The sequence below is a fragment of the Platichthys flesus genome, chromosome 22 (genome assembly GCF_949316205.1).
Source record: "Platichthys flesus chromosome 22, fPlaFle2.1, whole genome shotgun sequence".
Lineage (NCBI taxonomy): Eukaryota > Metazoa > Chordata > Actinopteri > Pleuronectiformes > Pleuronectidae > Platichthys > Platichthys flesus.
Window position 1 is genome coordinate 6,251,133 of NC_084966.1, and position 18,202 is coordinate 6,269,334.

Below are 18,202 nucleotides of genomic sequence, written 5' to 3' on the forward strand. Positions count from 1 at the left end.
ATTGACAGGTACATATTTCCCGAATGGGAATCATTGCTTGTGTTATTAATCCCTTGGATTTCTCATGATTTCATAGTAAATAATCAGCCATAAGTAAACATACATTTCCAGTCAGAGGACAGTGTCACAGCGCTTACAAGTTCAGGTCAAACTCCTGAAAACTTGTGTATCTGGGTTTTTGGTTTGACAATAAATAAATAAAAAGATCCTTTATATATGTAATAGTGTCCATCTTACTCAGGAAAGCCAAAGGCAAAATCTTGACCTTGTCTGAACAATATATTTTTGTTCCGGATTAGTTATAAATAATTTGTTGCTTAAAGAATGTAAACGTTAAACAATGGTCTTTTAATTTCTTCCAATTTTTCACATTTTAAGATACTTAATGTTTTGCAGTTCATCTTTATATGTGCAAAAGATACAACTGATGCAGTCAAATGGAAATAACCTGAATATGGTTTTTTATCTTCCTCTACTGGAAGGTCACCAAAACACCAAGCCCGGAGCTATGAGAGATTCAGCATCTAGCTCGATGACGATGAAGTTTTAATGAGGCGGCAGACAAATTAACCAATTCTCCCAATTAATGCAACTGGTAAATGTTAGCTTTCCTACACAAGAGGCTCTGGTGCGGCGACCGAGCTCAGATACCAGTACAAGTGGAGTCTGGTGTGTGGCTGAGCCGAAGCTGCATCATCAGATCTGCTGTGCTGCTGAGGATTTAAAAAAACAAAACACACACACACACACACACAACCCCAGAGTCGCTTCATCCTCGCCATATTGATGTAACCTTACACTGGCATGCAAGAGGATCAATGTCTGTGTGAAACTGCTGCAGTGAACAAAACAGGGGGGGATGGTGGAGCAGGGGAGGGGGGGGGGGGGGGGCAGAGCACGAGACCTCACTTATCCAGCCATCAGCCTGCGTGGTGGAAACATGCAGGAAGCTTAACAACCATTTTTCACCAAATTACCTACGGGACAGGACTTTTAAACCGGGGTATGAGCTGCGGTGCCGGTGACGGATTACCAGCGGGGCGTTCGCGTGGAAACACGACACGTCCTATTGCTTCAACTTAGATCCATTTACATGTGCTCGAGGAGTCATTAGAGAAAATGTGACGGTCATGGGTTCAAATGGTCACATGACACTGCAGTTATCGATCAAATCCAAATACAGGAGATGTGACCCGCTCTAACCATCTGGGTTAGCTTGGACGGGATTGATCGTTTGGGTCGTGATCTGATCACGCGTCTAATTTCTTTTTTTAAATCACTGCTCGGTTTCCCTCGGCTTCAGCTCACACTCACAGTAAATCTGACAGGATCCGAATGTGCCACAGGGCAGCTCAGTAAATATTTACAATTCACAGTGGAAGCTCACGTTGGATCTGAGGCAGAGGTCACCTTTTTAAAAAAAATAAAAAACAGATGAACCGGGGGGGGGCGCCAGCAGCAGCAGCGGCGTCCAAAGTTCCCCTTGGAGGGGAAATGTCAATTTCCAGTTTTCAAACTCCACACGGAGCGAGGGAACTTACACGAGCAGCCTGTTCTGCTCTCTCTCTCTCGTCACATCAAAACTTAGCACGCACACCTCGACCCGCCATGTGTTAGAGCAAGTTTGGATCAGAGGCACCGGGCAGCTGCTGAATACAACATTAAACAAGGGCTCTTCCAAAATAAAAGCACCGTATGTCAGCTTCTAAAGGCTTGATTAGACAACTGCAAATAAACCACAATGCTTATTTTCACTTTATGTTGATTAATGTTTGCCCTATAAACTATATCAAATAACAGTCAAAAGCAATAATCATATTGCCCCTGAAAATAGTGTGGTATGTTCTGATTGCTTGTTTTGTCCAAAAGAACAATTCAAAACAAAGATTTGTGAACTTATAAATCTGCACAGTGAATAGTCTGAATAGCCACTTAAGATCAATTGTTATTTGCTGTCCTTGTATCGTCCTTTTTTTGCTTTGCTAAAGCGGCCTCGGGTGCCTTGAAATGTACTAAATAAATCACAGTAATAATAATTTATGTCATTTTCCTATTGCAGTAATACCAAACTGAGTTCCTAACAGCATTTACTCATTACTATAGAGGGGCTGCATTGTTTTTTTCCATCACTTCCTGTCTGGGGGAGTGTCGTTACAGATCACATCAAGTCGAACCCCTCTGCTCTGAGTGCCCCGTCCTTTATCCTGGGTTTCGCTTTGGCCTCCGAGCTGTGCAAAACTCAAGATGATTATTATTCCTCCTCAAATAAGAACCATTCATTTTCCCACTTCAGAGCGTAATGAGCAAGTGGAATAATCATGTGCTGCACTGTGCCAGGCGGGCGGCACCTGCGCTGCACTCCAACCAACACCAACCATTACTGTATCTGAGAAGCCTTTTAATTTCTACTCAAATGCTCAAAGACACCCCGGGGCTCGCCGTTAAAGGGACAATTCTACTGCAACTCGAGACTCTATGGTTTTGCTTTTCCATTTTTCAGGTCTTAACTGCTCTGACGGCGTATTGGATATTTTTAAGCCGGGTAATTTCGCTGCTAGTTAATTCTAAACAACGCAGACAGCAGGTTTTAGTGGAGTTGCACGATCGGGCAAACGACGGGGAATAAAATTTTAGCGTCTGGAGGAATTTAGGCAACGACAAAAGGCGTGAAATATTCTGCTGGTCTCTTTTCTGTGGTTGTACTGAGCTCTACATTCATACAGTGAAACCGTCTCTGCGTGCAGAGCTGTTCATGTTGGTATTTAGGGTGCCACGCAAATTAAAAAGTTCGCCGGTTAGAATATCTGTCACCTTTCTGTCACGTGAAGACTCGCATCACAACAAACACTTTCGGGCTCGGGCGCCCCAGAAACGTTTATACTCTGAGGACCCGCGTTTGGCAAACTGCCTGATCTCAAATGTGTCAATCTGGTAATTATGACCATGTTGTATTTTAAATGCCTCGCTGTGGCTACGTTTACGCCTGGCACCCCCCCACACTAGTCTGGGGGTTTTGAGACTCTGGTGGCCTGTGATGTCGTCTGGACCCGCCCACAAAACCGACGATACAAAACAATGACGCAGACCCTGCTTTCGCTTCCTGATTGGTTCTTATCAGGCGGCGCTCGACTACCAGCGTTGACGGCGAGACTCTTGTAATCGGTAACGTTTCCAACTCGGCCCGAGATAAGAAACCCCTCGTCTCGCATTTCACAATTTGTGTTTCTCTTCCAAATATTATAATAAATGATCTACTTCCTGTTTACACCTGCAAGCACCGGCCCGGTGTACAAAAGGCCAATGCGTGTTTTTAGGGGATTGATCCTGATATGGAGCAAAATCACTTGTATGGACAAGGGAGAGTTAAAATTTAGAAACTAAGGAAAGGTGGAAGAGGTTACAACCTGTGAAAATCGTACAATCCTTACAATTAAAAACCCCAAATTAACCGTTATTTTAACATAACCGGCTCTTTTCCTACTTTTGGGTTTAGATCACATTTCTCTTCAGATATCCAGTCCGGAAAAAGCAGGAAAATATGCAACCGGGAGAATGAAATTGGCCAATCGATGTCATAAAACCTGCACGAGCAGCTCCCCCAGTCGTGGAGGATGACGCTTGAGTCCACCCACCTCCCTGTAACCAATGTGCGCTGCAGGAATAACACAGCACTCCTGGGTTAACCCCATTCGCCTTAGCATCACCTCGCCGACCCCGCTGACATTCATTATGCATCCACCTTGGGGGAGAGGAGAACATGTGATGGATGTACACAGGCTCGCGGGGCCTGATAATTGCTGCGAGGAGATTTCTGTATGTTTTCAATAAGAAACCTCCCATGACCCTTAGAGCCCATGAAGATAAGACATATTTAAAGTATCCCTGCAACTAAAAGCAAGTTTTTCTCCTAAATACAAGGTTTTCGCTTTGAGTTTTTAGACAGTAAAGACAATTTGTTCAAACTCCACTCCTGTTCACTGCGTATCATCCCCATCTCATGTGAGGTTTGGCTTCATTTCATGTGTTCACGCTGCAAGCTGGGAGGTTGAAGCGAGGACAAAACCAGCTGCCGTGCCCACTTGTGTTTGTATGTAAAGAAGACAGAGGAAAAGGAAGACTTGTGTTGTGGTGGATTCTCCTCAGGGGCCCCTTGAGGTCCCCATGCCCCATCTTGGACCCCCCCCCCCCTCCCTCCTTATTGACATGTGCAAAAATCCACAATGCACATCAGCACATGGAGGCTGCAAAAACATAATAAAGCAGAAGGGGAAAACGGGCATTTCCACACACACACGCCCCCCCCCCCACTCAGAGGATTGCATTGCATTGCACTGTGCACCCCCCCCCCCCCCCCCCCCCCCCCAAAAAAAAAACAACAAGGTCTCCATTGCATTCTGCACATGTAACAACACTTCAGCCCTCCACACCCACCTGAAGAGCAGGAGATGAGGAACACGGCGAAGGCCAGTTTGGTGGCGTCTCCCATTTTCCATCCGAATCGGAATCCACTGATTGGAAAAGAGAATTCAACAAAAAAAAAAAACTACACACAAACACACAAAAAAAAAGAGAAACCCAGGAAAACAAACGAGTCAAATCAAAATGTCTTGCAGCTCCGAGGGTCTCAGCAGGAAGAGCATCTTTGAAAAGGTCCCAGAATCCAGAAGATCCCCAAAAACACACCACTTGTCGCCCCCCCCCCCTCAAAAACAAGGATTGGAGGAAGAGGAAGAGGAGGAGGATGAAGAGCCGATGGCTGCTGGTATTTCCAGGTTCACGGGCGAGCAATGGAGGGCGACTTGTTGGCGCTCAAGCCGCGGCTGTCAGGGACACGCCGGCTCCGCAGCGTTGTTGTGAGGCGACGCCGGTGCCTGCTGGCGGTGTTCCCCGGGCGGCGACGGCGAGCCACAGCGGGACAGGGCTAACATCCATCGGACTGGGAACCGAGCGCGCTCCGATCAAACTTCTCCGTCGCATACGCTTTTGGGGGTGAGCGAGTGAGTGAGTGAGGGGGGGGAAACGTCAAAAGGGCGTCGAAATGATCATGTCCCGGTCCCCCCCTTCTGGAAGCGTGTGCGGCTGCTGGTGTGTTATTCCCCGGTCGAAAGTGTCGGTTCTCGTCCGGCGGTCCGGCGACGCTGCCCGGCCACAACCAGAGCCACCGTCCGCTGCCCCCCCGCGCGCGCGACAGGGAAAAAACAACCGATGAAGAGGCTCCCTCCCTCCGCCGCGTTAGCCCTCTCTCTCTCCGGAGCGGGTCGCCCGGCCTGTTTCCCTCCTAACCCCCGGGTCGAACGGGATTCAACGGCCGCTGTCAAGCGTTAGCAACCGCCGCTGGAGGAGCCGTCGTTAATCCGTGTGGCTGGCGGAGCGATCGAGTTCAGGACGAGCAGCTCTTCCCCTGCGGAGTCCGCCTCCTTCCTCGCATCCTCTGCTCGGGACAATTTTCAAGATGGCGTCACTGACCCACGGCAAGAGCGTCGAGCTCGGCTGGGGAGCTTCCGGGAGAGGTTTTCGAAATAAAGGTGGATTGAAAATGGAAATAATGAAATGAGATTTTGATAACTTCTTCAAACTTGTTTTTTTTTCTGCAGATGGGCTGCGACTGATCTTTTCCCCCCATGGAGCGTGTTAACCTGGAAAGATGCCCACAGAGGTTTGAGGTATATAAACTTCAACAGAAACACACATTTTCAGGATCTTTCATTATCAAACATCCCTTTTCCTCCCTACAGACTGACATATATGGACATTTCTGCACTTCTGTCCCCCTTCAAACAAATCCATCATCGTTTTGTCTCTACAACAAACTCATAATTATGCCTTATAATTGATTTTAAATTTACATATATTCATTGTTGTGACACAGATCCCAAAGCAACATGTAACAACATCACATTAAAGAACCTGGATGCAAAGGTTTGATTTTAAAAGCAGTAGCTGATACATTTTATCTGATCTACATTGGGGAGCAGCTCAATTATGTTTACTTTACAGTATAGTTGTGACTTAGTCCATAATAAGGCCTTGGCACGATGTTTTCAAACTGGCGTTCTATTATTATGCATCAGTTTATGGGTTTTTGGTTTTACCTGATGAGCTGAAGACAACCTGAGACACTACAATCACATACTATTCAAATATACTGTGGTTTGCTCCCTGTTGTTCTACATTCAAAGTATTTTCTTCCTCTTCATGTGATTCGGTCTACTTTAATTTTTAAACCAAAATAGTTTAACTTCCGTCACCAGCCCTGTTGACAGTGGCGAACTTGACGAAACTGCTTTACGAGCTAGGGATTGTTTTTGTTGAGGACAGACGTTCGTTTTGGGCCCGAGCGTGTACCGTTGCAAGGAAAAAGAGGGGCGGGTCAGTTTGGGTTGTTTCAGAATAACAAATAACAACATCGTTTTTAACCATATGTTGTTTTAATATGCATATAAAGGTAAAGGGCTATTGTGGGCTTCAAACTGCATGTTTGTTGTTGCATTATTATACATATACAAGCATTTATGTCCAATATAAACAACAACAAAAAAGAAAAGCAAATGTATAAACATCACCCAAAGCCAATAAGAGTGATGTTTCAAGAGGTTTGAACCACAAACACTTTAATTAAAACTGTAAGCTCATAACAGTCAGCCCAGGACTGCATGTAGGTCAACACATAAGGCCCCCTACATATAGCCTCATGCCGCGGTATGTGCTACTATGTCACGTATCCAGTTTCACCGCGGGTGAAGTGTTCAGTAATAAACGCTGAGAATACCATGAACTACCGATATAGGCTTGGCCCATCCCCAAATCTGCGTGACACTAATCTCTCTAATAGCCTGGAGCAGATCTCCAACCATAAGCGCTGCGAAACGATTAGGAGGTCAGAGGTCCCGGGGGATTTCTCTGCCAAGCTTGGAAGCTGAGTCACCTGTTCTACATCGGAGCGGGTTGGCCTTCGACAAAACGCACACACAATAAGGTGCTGTGCGTGGCTCCATCAGGCCAGAGCTCCAGGCACGGACGCCCGGGGTCAGGTGAGGAGTTCACTTCCTGTGCATGTCACTTCCCTCCCCCCATCCCCCCCTTTGGCATAGGTGTTTTTTGAACTCTCGAACGCCTCGACAGAAAGTCTCCCTCGCTGTCTCTTCAGGAAACGTCCTGGATCATTTCACAGATCCCTCACTGAGAGATATTCCAAACCTGCCTCAAAATATTGCTCTTATCAGGAGCCAGTGGGCCTCTGGTCATGCGCCGCGTAATTAGATTACCTTTCATTGTTAGATTCCTTTGTCTTGCGTCACAAACATTAGCTAATTCAATTACAGTCATTTAGGGTGAACCCTGCACGAACCCTTGGCTTTAAATATAGCCGCGTGATCACCTTATACCTCACCTGCAGGGTTCATTACCGGTAAATCAAGTATCATCGTGTTAGTGAGCAGGGAGTTTTTTTTTTTAAACGCAACATTTAAGTCTCTGTTTCAATACACATTTGGAATAAAATGAAAAAACTGGGTAGTAAAGAGTAAAATAGAATCTCACAAAGAGACACACACAAAAACATAACAAAAACTGGTCCAACTGAATATTAATATATTGAATATTATCTGTATGTAAGAGACAAATAGCGAAAACAAGGTGAGGGCTCAAGTTCAAGTTCATTAACAACCTTAACCAATAATCTATAAATCAGTCCCTGCTCTCTCGGGGGATTCATTAAAACAAATGAGATACAAGGGAAATGTATTTACTGGCCGGTCAACAGTGGGAAACAACATGGACGGGTTAAGCTAACCTAACAGCAAAGATAAATTAATTAATACAACAAATTATGACAAAACAGTCTAAATCAAATATGTGTGACTCATTGAGGAAACAAGGTAGAATCATTTTCTTTGCAATAAGCTAAAGTCAAAAGCCGAAAAGAGTGGTTGTGTTTGTGATGTGACAGCAAAGAAAATAACAAAACCCACGATAATGTGTGTGTGTGAAAACATCTTATATAAAAGGATAGAAATATTACTCCTTGGCATTATATATATATGTGTATAAATAATATGTCAAATGTATATATTGTGTGCAGAATCCCACATTAAATAGTCAGCAGCGGTATAGCTGTGTACCCTGTCACCCTCCTGTTCTCTGGTCTTTGCTGCTCGCCGGCAAAGCGGATAATGAATGATTCAGCGGTGGCCTCGTTGAGCCGCCATCAAGTGTTTTCATTTACCTCTGTTTCTCAGCAGCGGTGATGTCGCCGGTAGAGGCAAATATTTCATCTGAAGGCTGGGGGGTGGGGGGTGTTAACGTGTGGCGGGTTGCGTGTGGTCGCGTGATGGCCGCGATGCAAAGTCCGATCATATGGAAATAAGAGAGAATGGGTGAAAAACAAGTCAGGTGGGGGATGTGTGAGCAGCTGTGTGGGGCTGCAGCTTCCTTTAAGCTCGGCCATGCTGATGTATCCGCCCTGTGCTCAACATCTTAGTTTAGTGTTGTGCAAATTCAAGTTAGATTTTTAAATACACACGACCGGCTTGTCCCGCTTACCGATAATTTCTCTGTAAACTCAACAACTGCTGTGGAAATAAAAGGCTCCACACGTGCATCAGTGGGGAATGACTTGCATTCATGCCGTGTGGAAACATCAGGTTGGGTTGTGTGTCCATCCTCCTTTGAGTGGGGAAGACCTTCAGTTCTGGGCCTGCAGATTTACTGCCCGGCTAATCCCATTACTCAACTATCAGATGCCAAATCCCCTCTAATGGCATTACACGTGCCAGAATTACGTATGATGCTTGCTAATGAGAGTTCAGCAGATATACCTTACTGGAACCAGTGGGCCCTCTGCGTGCAGAGTAGCCCCATGACTCTGCGGCTTAATGGACTCGGTATTGAGTGTCGAGGGAAGTCAAATTTATCGACAAAGTGCTTTTAACAAAAAGCAGGTTGCTGGCAAAGTGCATCGCAGAGCAAACAGAGGATGTAAATACAAAACTGTGAGCGGACATGTGCCGAAAATGTGAGTGTGTGTGTGTTTGTGACGCCTGGGCGTGCGTGTGACAGGGAGAGGTGCGGGACAACGCCGCGGGGCAGGTGCACACTTTGAGATGCATGCATGAATGATGAATGGCAGGATGGAGTTTCCCCGTACAGACCTGAAATCAGGCGGCTGCTGCCACGTCCTCTGCTACTGTAGCAGATCTCCCCTCCTTAAGGGGACACGAGCATGAAGGCTTTTGTAGAAATACAAAGTCATGAAGTTAACGATGTCTTTGGTTCAGCAAAAGATTTAAAAAACAATTTTATTTTGAAAGACTTTCCCTGTGAGTATTGTAATATTACACATATATGTACTATAACATTCAATACATACTAGAACGTATATACATATATATCCTTTACCGTTGCATATTCTAGTACAAGTATGAACTTTCAAGAGGTGGATGATAAACTCAAGCGTATGCTAATAGTCTTGATGACACCATTGCCTTTGTAATGACAGGATACGGTCGAAAGTGTGTGGACAGTAAGGTTCATCTTCATCGGCATCGAGGAGCCGGGGAGGGGGGGGGGGGGGGGGCTTCATCGAACCGAACTCATGATACCAAACTGCATCCTTTCAACCGAACAACTCTTTTAATCTCAGAAGTATTACCGAAGCGCAGAGAGTGAATACACATCGAACATATTGAGGTGTTGAGATCACGTGATCAGCCGTTCTCTGGGGCCCGGCCCCCCAGTCAATTGCTCTCTTTGCCTCCCCTGTTGCAACACCCCCGACTCTACTCCCTACACTCCTGTAATATCATCGTGATTACCATTAAAGAGGCAGTGATGTAACACGGTGAAGCCCTACCCTGTGTCTTTCCCCAGTTCGGCCTGAAACCAGCAGTGGTCCCAAAGTGCTCCAATCGCTTTTTGAGTTTTCTCCGGCATCACTTTAACGCCCAGCGAGAGAGCGGTTCTACATCGCATCAGGCTCTGTGCTCCACCGAGAGAAGCCCCCCCCCCCGCACTCGCCTCTTTCCAATGCACGGGCCGACCTGCCTGAAATCAAAGCCTCCTCTTTTGCTCTTAAAGCGCTCCCCGGGAAAATGATTTATACGGCTGCTCTCGGCTTGTCGCGATGCCACTCAGAGCGATTTATCTTGTCTCTGACTCTGGCTCTCTGCAGCAGGAGCCGGCCAATCCCCCCACCCCCCCCACACCCCACCCCACCCCACCCCTCTGCTCTGTTGTTTCAGCATGAATGATCTTTTCCATTGACAGCTTTGTTCATCCCCGCAGGCAGATCTGCACCTGTAACCAAAGCCCGGTGGATACCGGCCTAATTACCGATCTCATCTGGCACCCAGCTGCCTTCTCCTTGTCCTTGCACGAACCCCACGCGGCAGAGCGCAGAAGAGGAGCCATTATCAGTGAGTTAAGAGATGAGCCTGGGTCGCTGCGGCTGCTCGGTGGAAACCATGTTTCTCCAAGGGCAGCAACAGATGAAGCTGGATAGGGAGGTTGTTTTTGTATTATGGTGGGGGTGGGGGGGGTTGTTTGAAGGTCAGGGAGCACACGTGGAGTCAGCCAGAGAGGGGGGGGGGAAAAGAGAACACACAAAATCTACAGTTACTCGTCAATTGCTTCACGCTTATGTCATGACAGGTATCGCTGACTTCTTAATCCCCAGCGTTTCTGCTGTCACCTGTAACCGCTACTGGTTTGTTAACGCGGAGACACGCAAGGTCAGGACGCAGCCTAGAAACAGGCGGCTGTGTGGGCCGAGCGGAATGAGCTGCTCCCTGCTCGCCAAAAAAAAAAAATCTTCACACAATGGAGGTAAGAGGGAAGAAATGTTACAGGTTGAATACTCGTATGCCTGCGTGCAGCTGGATGTCAGGCGGGTGGGCGCTGGAAATTGAGCAGGCGACCTTCTCCGCGTGAATAATCAAGTAAACAATCTTTGCTCTAATGGAACACGTCTCTTCTGTAGGCCGGCGGTATTATGGAGCCAGAGGAGGGGATGACGCACGCCACATTGAAACCCGACGAAGGACGAGCGTATGGCGCCGGCATCCAATGCTTTTCATTAATTCTGTTCATAGCTCAGCGCTGTGTGCACTTGCATCAAGGCTCCGGCGCTGCGGCGTTTTTATACATTTTTCCATTAAAAGGCTGTTGGCAATCAGATTTGCAGAATTTGCCCCGCGCGGTCATTTCACATTGCCAAGCGGCGGCGCAAATACAGAAAGGTGGAGATCGAGGTTGAACCGAACCACCTCTCCCCGAAGTGGGACATGTTCTCTCTCTTCGGAGGGATCTGCCGATTGACGCGGTGCTGACAGCTCCAAATTTAAGACGCAGCCCCCCCCCAACCCCCCCTTGGAATACGCGTCGGCATGACCAGGCTAGTTTGGAAATAACACCGCGGTAAGAGCTGAGGCTGCCGATGCTCCGAGCATGACGTGAGCCTTATGCAATCGCACAATGAGAGCAGGACATTTGGGGAATGTAACCCAGCACCCCCGAAACCTTTTATAGAGCTGTTGCCAACGGCTCAGGAAGGAAGCTGTGTGGCTAGCGTCCAAACAGAGAGGGGCCGTTTACACAACAGATTTCAGAATCCATGACTCCAATCCCACATTTTGATTTGGGCAGATTCGGGTCTTCAGGGTGAGTTTTTGTGATATCAAATTTCAAACTCACTTCTTATGATGATTCATTTTTTTTTCATCATGTATGTATTTTTATTTCTGTGTGATGTCACTTGCATTTAGCCAATCCCTGTTTGGGGATTAACCGGGACACCCGTATAAGTTACAAACATCTGTTCTGACATGAGAAATGATAAAAGATGATTTTATAAATTGTTTTACAGCATTTTTTTTCAAACTAGTATTTGTTTGGAATAGTTAGTTATTAATTTATGAAAACTATAAACTGAATTGGCCTCGTTATATATAGACAAATGTAATAAAAAAACGTATTACTTCCATTGACAAGGCCACTTTCATCCAAAGCTTATTAATAGAGGTCAAAATATAATAAATTATGTTTTGTACCCGGTATAATTTATATTTACTGTCAAAAGTTTTCCAAAGTTTAAACTTTCATCCCCCACAAGTATCATGCTGGTTATTTACCACCGCACCTATAATGTTAGTGTGATCTTGTCAACAGTGGATGAGTGTGTGTAGTTGTGTTGTGTTACAGGGAGTCAATCATCAGAGCTGGAATGCATGTGAACACATGTTGACACGACCAAAAGTGTGTGTGTGTGTGGGGGGGGGGGGGGATGAACTCCTGCCTCCTGTTCGTATCAAACAGTGTGGAGACCTATTCAAAGTGTCATTGCTGGCTTTATCCCTGCAGTGTGTGTGTGTGTGTGTGTGTGGGTGCATGGTCATAGATAATAGTTATGGCTTCCCTTGACCCTGTGACAGCGCTCAACAGCTGTACAAGGCTCTGCCAAGGACCTCCTCCATCTCTTCACATCTCTTGTTCTTTTTTTTTCGTCTCCCTGTGTGATTCACTTTTCTCTTTCTCTTTATTTCTCATCTTTTGCCTTTCAAGCTTTTTATATTCGCTGAGACACCGCCAACAAAGAACGAGTCCAGAAAAAGATGATACAAGTCCACGAGAAAAATGCAAAGAATCTTTCCAAGACTCTGCTGGATGTCGGTAATGCAAATGTTGGATAATGCAAATGTTGGCTGCGTTTTCGTGCATTTACATAAGACTGAAACAAATAGGGACAAATGCTTGGTCGGTTTCTGCACAGAGCTGAGACTTTCAACCTGGGTTTTATAAAATACAGCCTGCGTGGACACGAATGGACAAAACCAGGCTCGGTCGGAGAAAGACGGAATTTCTTAATGAGCTTGAATGTGGCCCTGGGATTCAGTATGTTGTCAGGAGCTGCTGGTTTGGAGGAAGTCCAATGCTGCACGTGATGAACAACAAGTAGGATGGTTTTTTTTGGGGAAGTCAGTAACGGACAGATGTGTTTTATGAAACGGCAAAAAGGGCAAATGCAAATGAGTGTATTGACCCACGCAAGCCAGGTGGCGAGTGACGTCGGTTTGCATTGTGGCAAAAAGACGTGTTTTTCTTTCCCCGGAGCCGTGTGCGTCAGGACCTCTGTTGATCCAACGCTGGGCTCTCTGAAGGAAATAAGATTCTTTGTTACGTGATGACTAAGAGGGCTGACGTTTTCTCGCCACACAACCTCACAGACAAAGGGTGAAGCCGTACAAAGCCTTAGACAGGAGCACTACATCTCTTCAGTTGTTAAAAAACGGAGTGAGGTGAACCAGAGACTCAATGTTGTGTGCATGTCGGCCCTGAAATCGACTGGTGACCTTTGCAGTGTGCCTCCTTCCTCTCGCCCAGCGTCTTCTGGGATTGGCTCCAGCCCCCTCCGCCCTGTAAAGGAAAAGCGGTATAGGTAACGGATGGATAATCCATCTTTCATCCTCACTTTCTACTTTCCTGTCCTCGTCTCCTCCTCGCTCGTCCTCTCCCTGGATGAAACATCGCTGGTATCCTGCAGCAGATGGCTCGTGCTCCGCCACCCCCACACCCGCAACGCGCCGGGGTTCCATGTGGGTGTCAAACACAGGCAACAACGTGGCCCCTGCACACACATACATCTCACCTGTGCTACTATATGCAGTCACAATTTACATATCCATCCCCGGCGCGGTGAATCATGCGACTCGGCGCTGAACCGAATCCGCTCCCGTGTGTCCGAGAGGGAACCTTCAGCTCTTTCCTCTGAGACGCTCCCCCCCCGCGTGAGAGTGAGTAACTCAAACACGACCACAGCAACAGTTCCACGTCCTGATCGTCTCATGATCTGATTAGCGGGAGACGGCCGTTCATTCGTGTCGTGTGTACGTCAGTGAGGGAGCCAGGAGCCAAGAGGCAGGAGGGCCTCATGATGGACAACAAGATGAACCTGATAACGGCCTTAGTTTCAACCCCTGCACATAAATCACTCTGCACAGTGGAGCAGGACATTTCTTGAAATTATCCATAGCTTTATTTTGTTACAAATCTGCCAAAAAAAGGTGCAACAATATAATTTTTTTTGCACAAACATATATTTATGGATATAAATATTTATATATATATGTTTTCCTATGCGGTTATATATTTTGCCACCCCTGAGATTTTACTTCTGACCAATAAAAGGGCCTCCATGTTGTTTGTTGAGCAGAGAGATCAAAAATTCTCTTTTCTCTTTCTATTCTTTTTCTGAATTGGGCTTCTAACATGACGAGTCACCAAACAAGAATTCAAAGGTGTGTAAAGTGGTCATAGGTCAAAGGTCACGTGGACCGTATATCATTCTTGATATAAATGATATGGGCATGAAACTGCACTGGCGTTGGAGGTGTTTCCAGTTCACTATTTCCTGACTAAAAAGATGAATTGTATAACCTTGATATTGGTCATGTGATTAATAAGGAGTGAAAATGCTCTTTGGCTGCTGCTCCAGTTTGCTGGGAATAATGGTGGAGTCCCATTAAAGTAACACAAGTGATAAAGTGACGGTTGTGTCCAGCGTCTCATTTAGCTGCACCGCCATGAGGAAGGAGACGCTGCACCTCGCTGAACCAAACTCCTCACTTGGCTGTTTTTTTTTCTGTCTGAGCAGGGGGGGGGGGGGGGGGGGGTGAAGGGAGTGGGGGGATGTACGACGATGTCACGCGGTCTCAGTCCAGAGCCGGTGACATCAGCGGGGCCTTTCGGTGCCGCTTATCTCTGTGGGATCTCCCAGCCGCCCTGGCATTTCCTCAAGTATGCGGCCCACTGTAAAAACTAAAAACATCCAAAGAAGGGGGGGGGGGGGGGGGGGGGGAGTGAGAGCCAAGTTGTTTTGTCTTTCTTACAGAATTTAATCCTTGGCTTCAAAATAAAATATAAAAAACAGGCTAATGATGTTCATGTACCGATGATGTACCGTGGTTTTCGTTGTGGTTCGTTTATTCCCACATTTCCACTGGTTGTTGCGTAGTTGTTGTTGTTGTGGTTGAGCGGTGAAAACCTGTTATCTCCAGACATGTCGCCTTAAATTAAAAACACACACCACATTTTTCTGTATCGTGAAAACAAGTCAGGGAGCTCTGAAAGGTTTTATTGCTGAAAAATGTAAAAAAAAAAAAAGATCCTATTATGCAAAAGTTATTGTTTATTATTGATAGTGTTTGTTTTTTTATATTAGAAAGTGATAGGGTTTCACCGTCACCACCAGGAAGACTATATCTTTATATTCAATTCATACTATAGTAGACTGTGGTGGTTTGCAGTAATCCAATCAGATTTGGCCAGAATCGCAATCAGGCACTCATGTTGTTGCTGTCAAACTTTAAATGTGAAAGTTGAAAGTTTTGCTACGGATTGAATAACAGTGTGCGACGGGCTTCAAGCTTTGTATTGTGTATCCTCTCAATGACGTGTGTATAAACCCCAGTGTATTAAAACCTTCATCCCCTCGCAAGCGTCAAATAAACGCCAATCATTACTTTGACCTCTTGTTCTCCACAGCAGAAAATAAAGATTGAGCTGAAATCATCGATTGTCCAGTTCCGTGATAATAGTTCCATTGATCTACACCTGAAACATTGGGAGTGTTTCTTCCCGCTCGGAGAAATGAAAATGCAGCTCATCGGTGTCCTGAGATGACTCCCCCAGGACCCCACCGTAAAGCACTCCGGTGCTCCACTTTAACATGGCGTGTGACGCTGTGCTTCACCACGCTCCACCTGGTTACTCCTGGACGTGTCAGACAAAGGGGGGGAACGGGCGCGGTCGTTAAACGCAGAGCGGCCGAGCGTGGATTGTGATGAACGCCCAGTTTTTCCTCATCGCTCTGCTTCACGACTGGTTTTCTTTTCCAAAATTGCAGATGTATCTCTACGTTCAGATTTAACGTCCTCACTTCCTGCTCTTAAAAGGAATAACGTGTTTAACTGTTGACATTAGCGACGTGGTAGCTGCTCAGCGAATGGCAGCATGTGATGATGACTTCTGTAAGGAACAACATGTTCTCCTCATTGAACTGACAATCAAAATATATCATCTATGTGTTATTATTCTGGGGTAAATTTCGGCACTTGAAACTGTTCTTTTATGTTGAGAGGTGATAACGGAGCCATTCTGTTTTATAGCCACTGTAAAAGCCAAGCACTGTAATTTCGCAGCATGTTGCTGCTTATGGACTGAGAACTGTAAACACGTGAGCATAATCGCTGGAAGGCATTTGATAAGATGACACATGGCAGTCACAGCAGAAATCCTTCAAATAAAAGGAACGTTTCCTGAAAGCCGGGGCTGGAACTTCTCGTAACGTTTAGATATACACAACAGATCCTTGGCAAACGCACACGTCGGGCACGGTGAACCCCGGTGAACCATCCCCCCCCCCCCCCCCCCCCCATCAGGATGCGGGTCTTTCACAACCTGCGTGACACACATGAAGCGATGGAGGGTTTGATATGGGCCACTGGAATAAGGAATGCCAGCAGCTGCGGCGCCGTGAAGCACTTTGCAGATGTCGTCCGACGAGTTTCACGAATCAGTCCCATCTCCAGGTGCCATTATTATTTACTGCCCTGCATGTCAACAGAGGCAGAGGTTTGATCCTCACCACACTCAGGGAACTTAAGGGATGACACTTATTAGTTAAAGGTCAGAGGTAAAGGTCAACAACTTCTGAAGCTTATATTGATCAGAGAAATAGGCCACATGATATGATGTCATGTGAAAAGTAAGAGAAGGACATCATGCATTGTTCAACAATGCATTTTATCAGGTAACTCTTCTTCCTGTTGGACTGTAGACACCACCTGACATTTATTTAGAAAAATGATTTATGATGGTATGGTAAAGCTAATTTGAAATCATCATAAAGTGCAGTAATCCATTCCTTTTGATTATAGCCACAATCTGCAAATTAATTAAACCCGTCATACGTCATCATGGTATAAATGACATCATGATGATGTCAACCGTACCACATGTTGTCCAACTCAAGGAGAGAATCATTTTTTCTCTGTCTGTCCTCACACAGGGTGAATAAAGAGTCGAAGTCTATTAAGGGGAAAAGGAGATGCTATTCTAACGTATAGTGTGGCTCTTCTCAAAAAGTGTCACAGTGGTTTTTGAACCTCCCCGTCTCTCTGTTTCCCTGTTAGCTGAGCCGAGCCCTCAAATCCCTCAGAACACAAGCGAGGTGGCGCAGGGAGCGAGGGATGAATGGATGACAAACTGGCTCCATTGAAGCTGTTTGCCGGGTTTAGTGAACCTGGGAGGCTGCGTCACCAGAGGAGGATTTAATAGTGACACATAAACTACCTCTGTTTGTCTCTCATTTACTCTTGTTGACTTCCTCCGCCGTGTTTACTGTCGAAACACCCTGTCGCTTTTCGGTGCCTCGATTGAATCCGGCAAATTATGATTAATGCCGCGTCGGAGCTTAAGGACGACTCTCTGCCTCTCATCCCTGTTTATCTCTTCATTAGTGTCACTCGCACGACAAACTTTTGAAAGAGCCACACGCATGGACACGTAGCGGAAATTAAAAAAAAGTCACACACTTCAAATGCACACACACTCACACACGTGTACAGTAATGAACTTTAGCGAGTCCGCTCTGCACAGTAAGACAATTCCAACCCCTCACACACTCGCACGGCGCTGCCAGCACAGCTTGCCATTAGCCCAGGGTTGGCCGACTCCAGACGATGTTTCCAATCTCTCGCACCATCTGCTCCTCGCCTCGCCGCCACCGAAAGGAAGAAAAGTGCAGCTTCCTCTTCCTCCTCCTCCTCCTCCTCCTCCTCCTCCTCCTCCTCCTCCTCCTCCTCCTCCTCCGTGGCCTTCCGACGAGGCTGGCCATCTTGTGTGGAGGTGTGAACGCTCGGGGACTCGAACCCCATGGAAATATTAGCGGTAGTAATGTGTTTGCATGTGAAAACTACTCCGTCGTGTTCACTTAAGGGGTCACCACACTTGAGGATCCAATTATTTTAAACAGACTTATGATTCTTTCATTTTTTTTTTCTTTCATTTCAAAGCGAATTCTTAAGTGGTAGTCGTCGTAGCATCCTCTCGCTGGTAGCCTCTAAAAATCCAAAGCAGACGACTCACACGATCGATCAAACACTAAAGACAGGACTCTAAAAACAAAGGACCATTAACATCCTAGACATTT

The 18,202-nt window shown here is 46.2% G+C and overlaps 1 protein-coding gene and 1 long non-coding RNA gene across 2 annotated transcripts in view; one reads left to right on the forward strand and one right to left on the reverse strand.

The window, feature by feature from the left end:
* acvr2ab (activin A receptor type 2Ab) overlaps positions 1 to 5,406 on the reverse strand; it is a 36,258-nt gene extending 30,852 nt beyond the window's left edge. Inside the window, exon 1 of the mRNA XM_062380934.1 lies at positions 4,432 to 5,406. Within this exon, the coding sequence (XP_062236918.1) occupies positions 4,432 to 4,486 (55 nt within the window). The 5' untranslated portion in view covers positions 4,487 to 5,406. The remainder of the gene's footprint in view (positions 1 to 4,431) is intronic.
* A 4,835-nt stretch (positions 5,407 to 10,241) lies between these two features.
* On the forward strand, positions 10,242 to 11,332 carry LOC133933813 (uncharacterized). The gene is made up of 3 exons (XR_009912104.1): positions 10,242 to 10,412; positions 10,673 to 10,821; positions 10,976 to 11,332. It is a non-coding gene; the product is annotated as an uncharacterized LOC133933813 (long non-coding RNA).
* Positions 11,333 to 18,202: the final 6,870 nt, after the last annotated feature.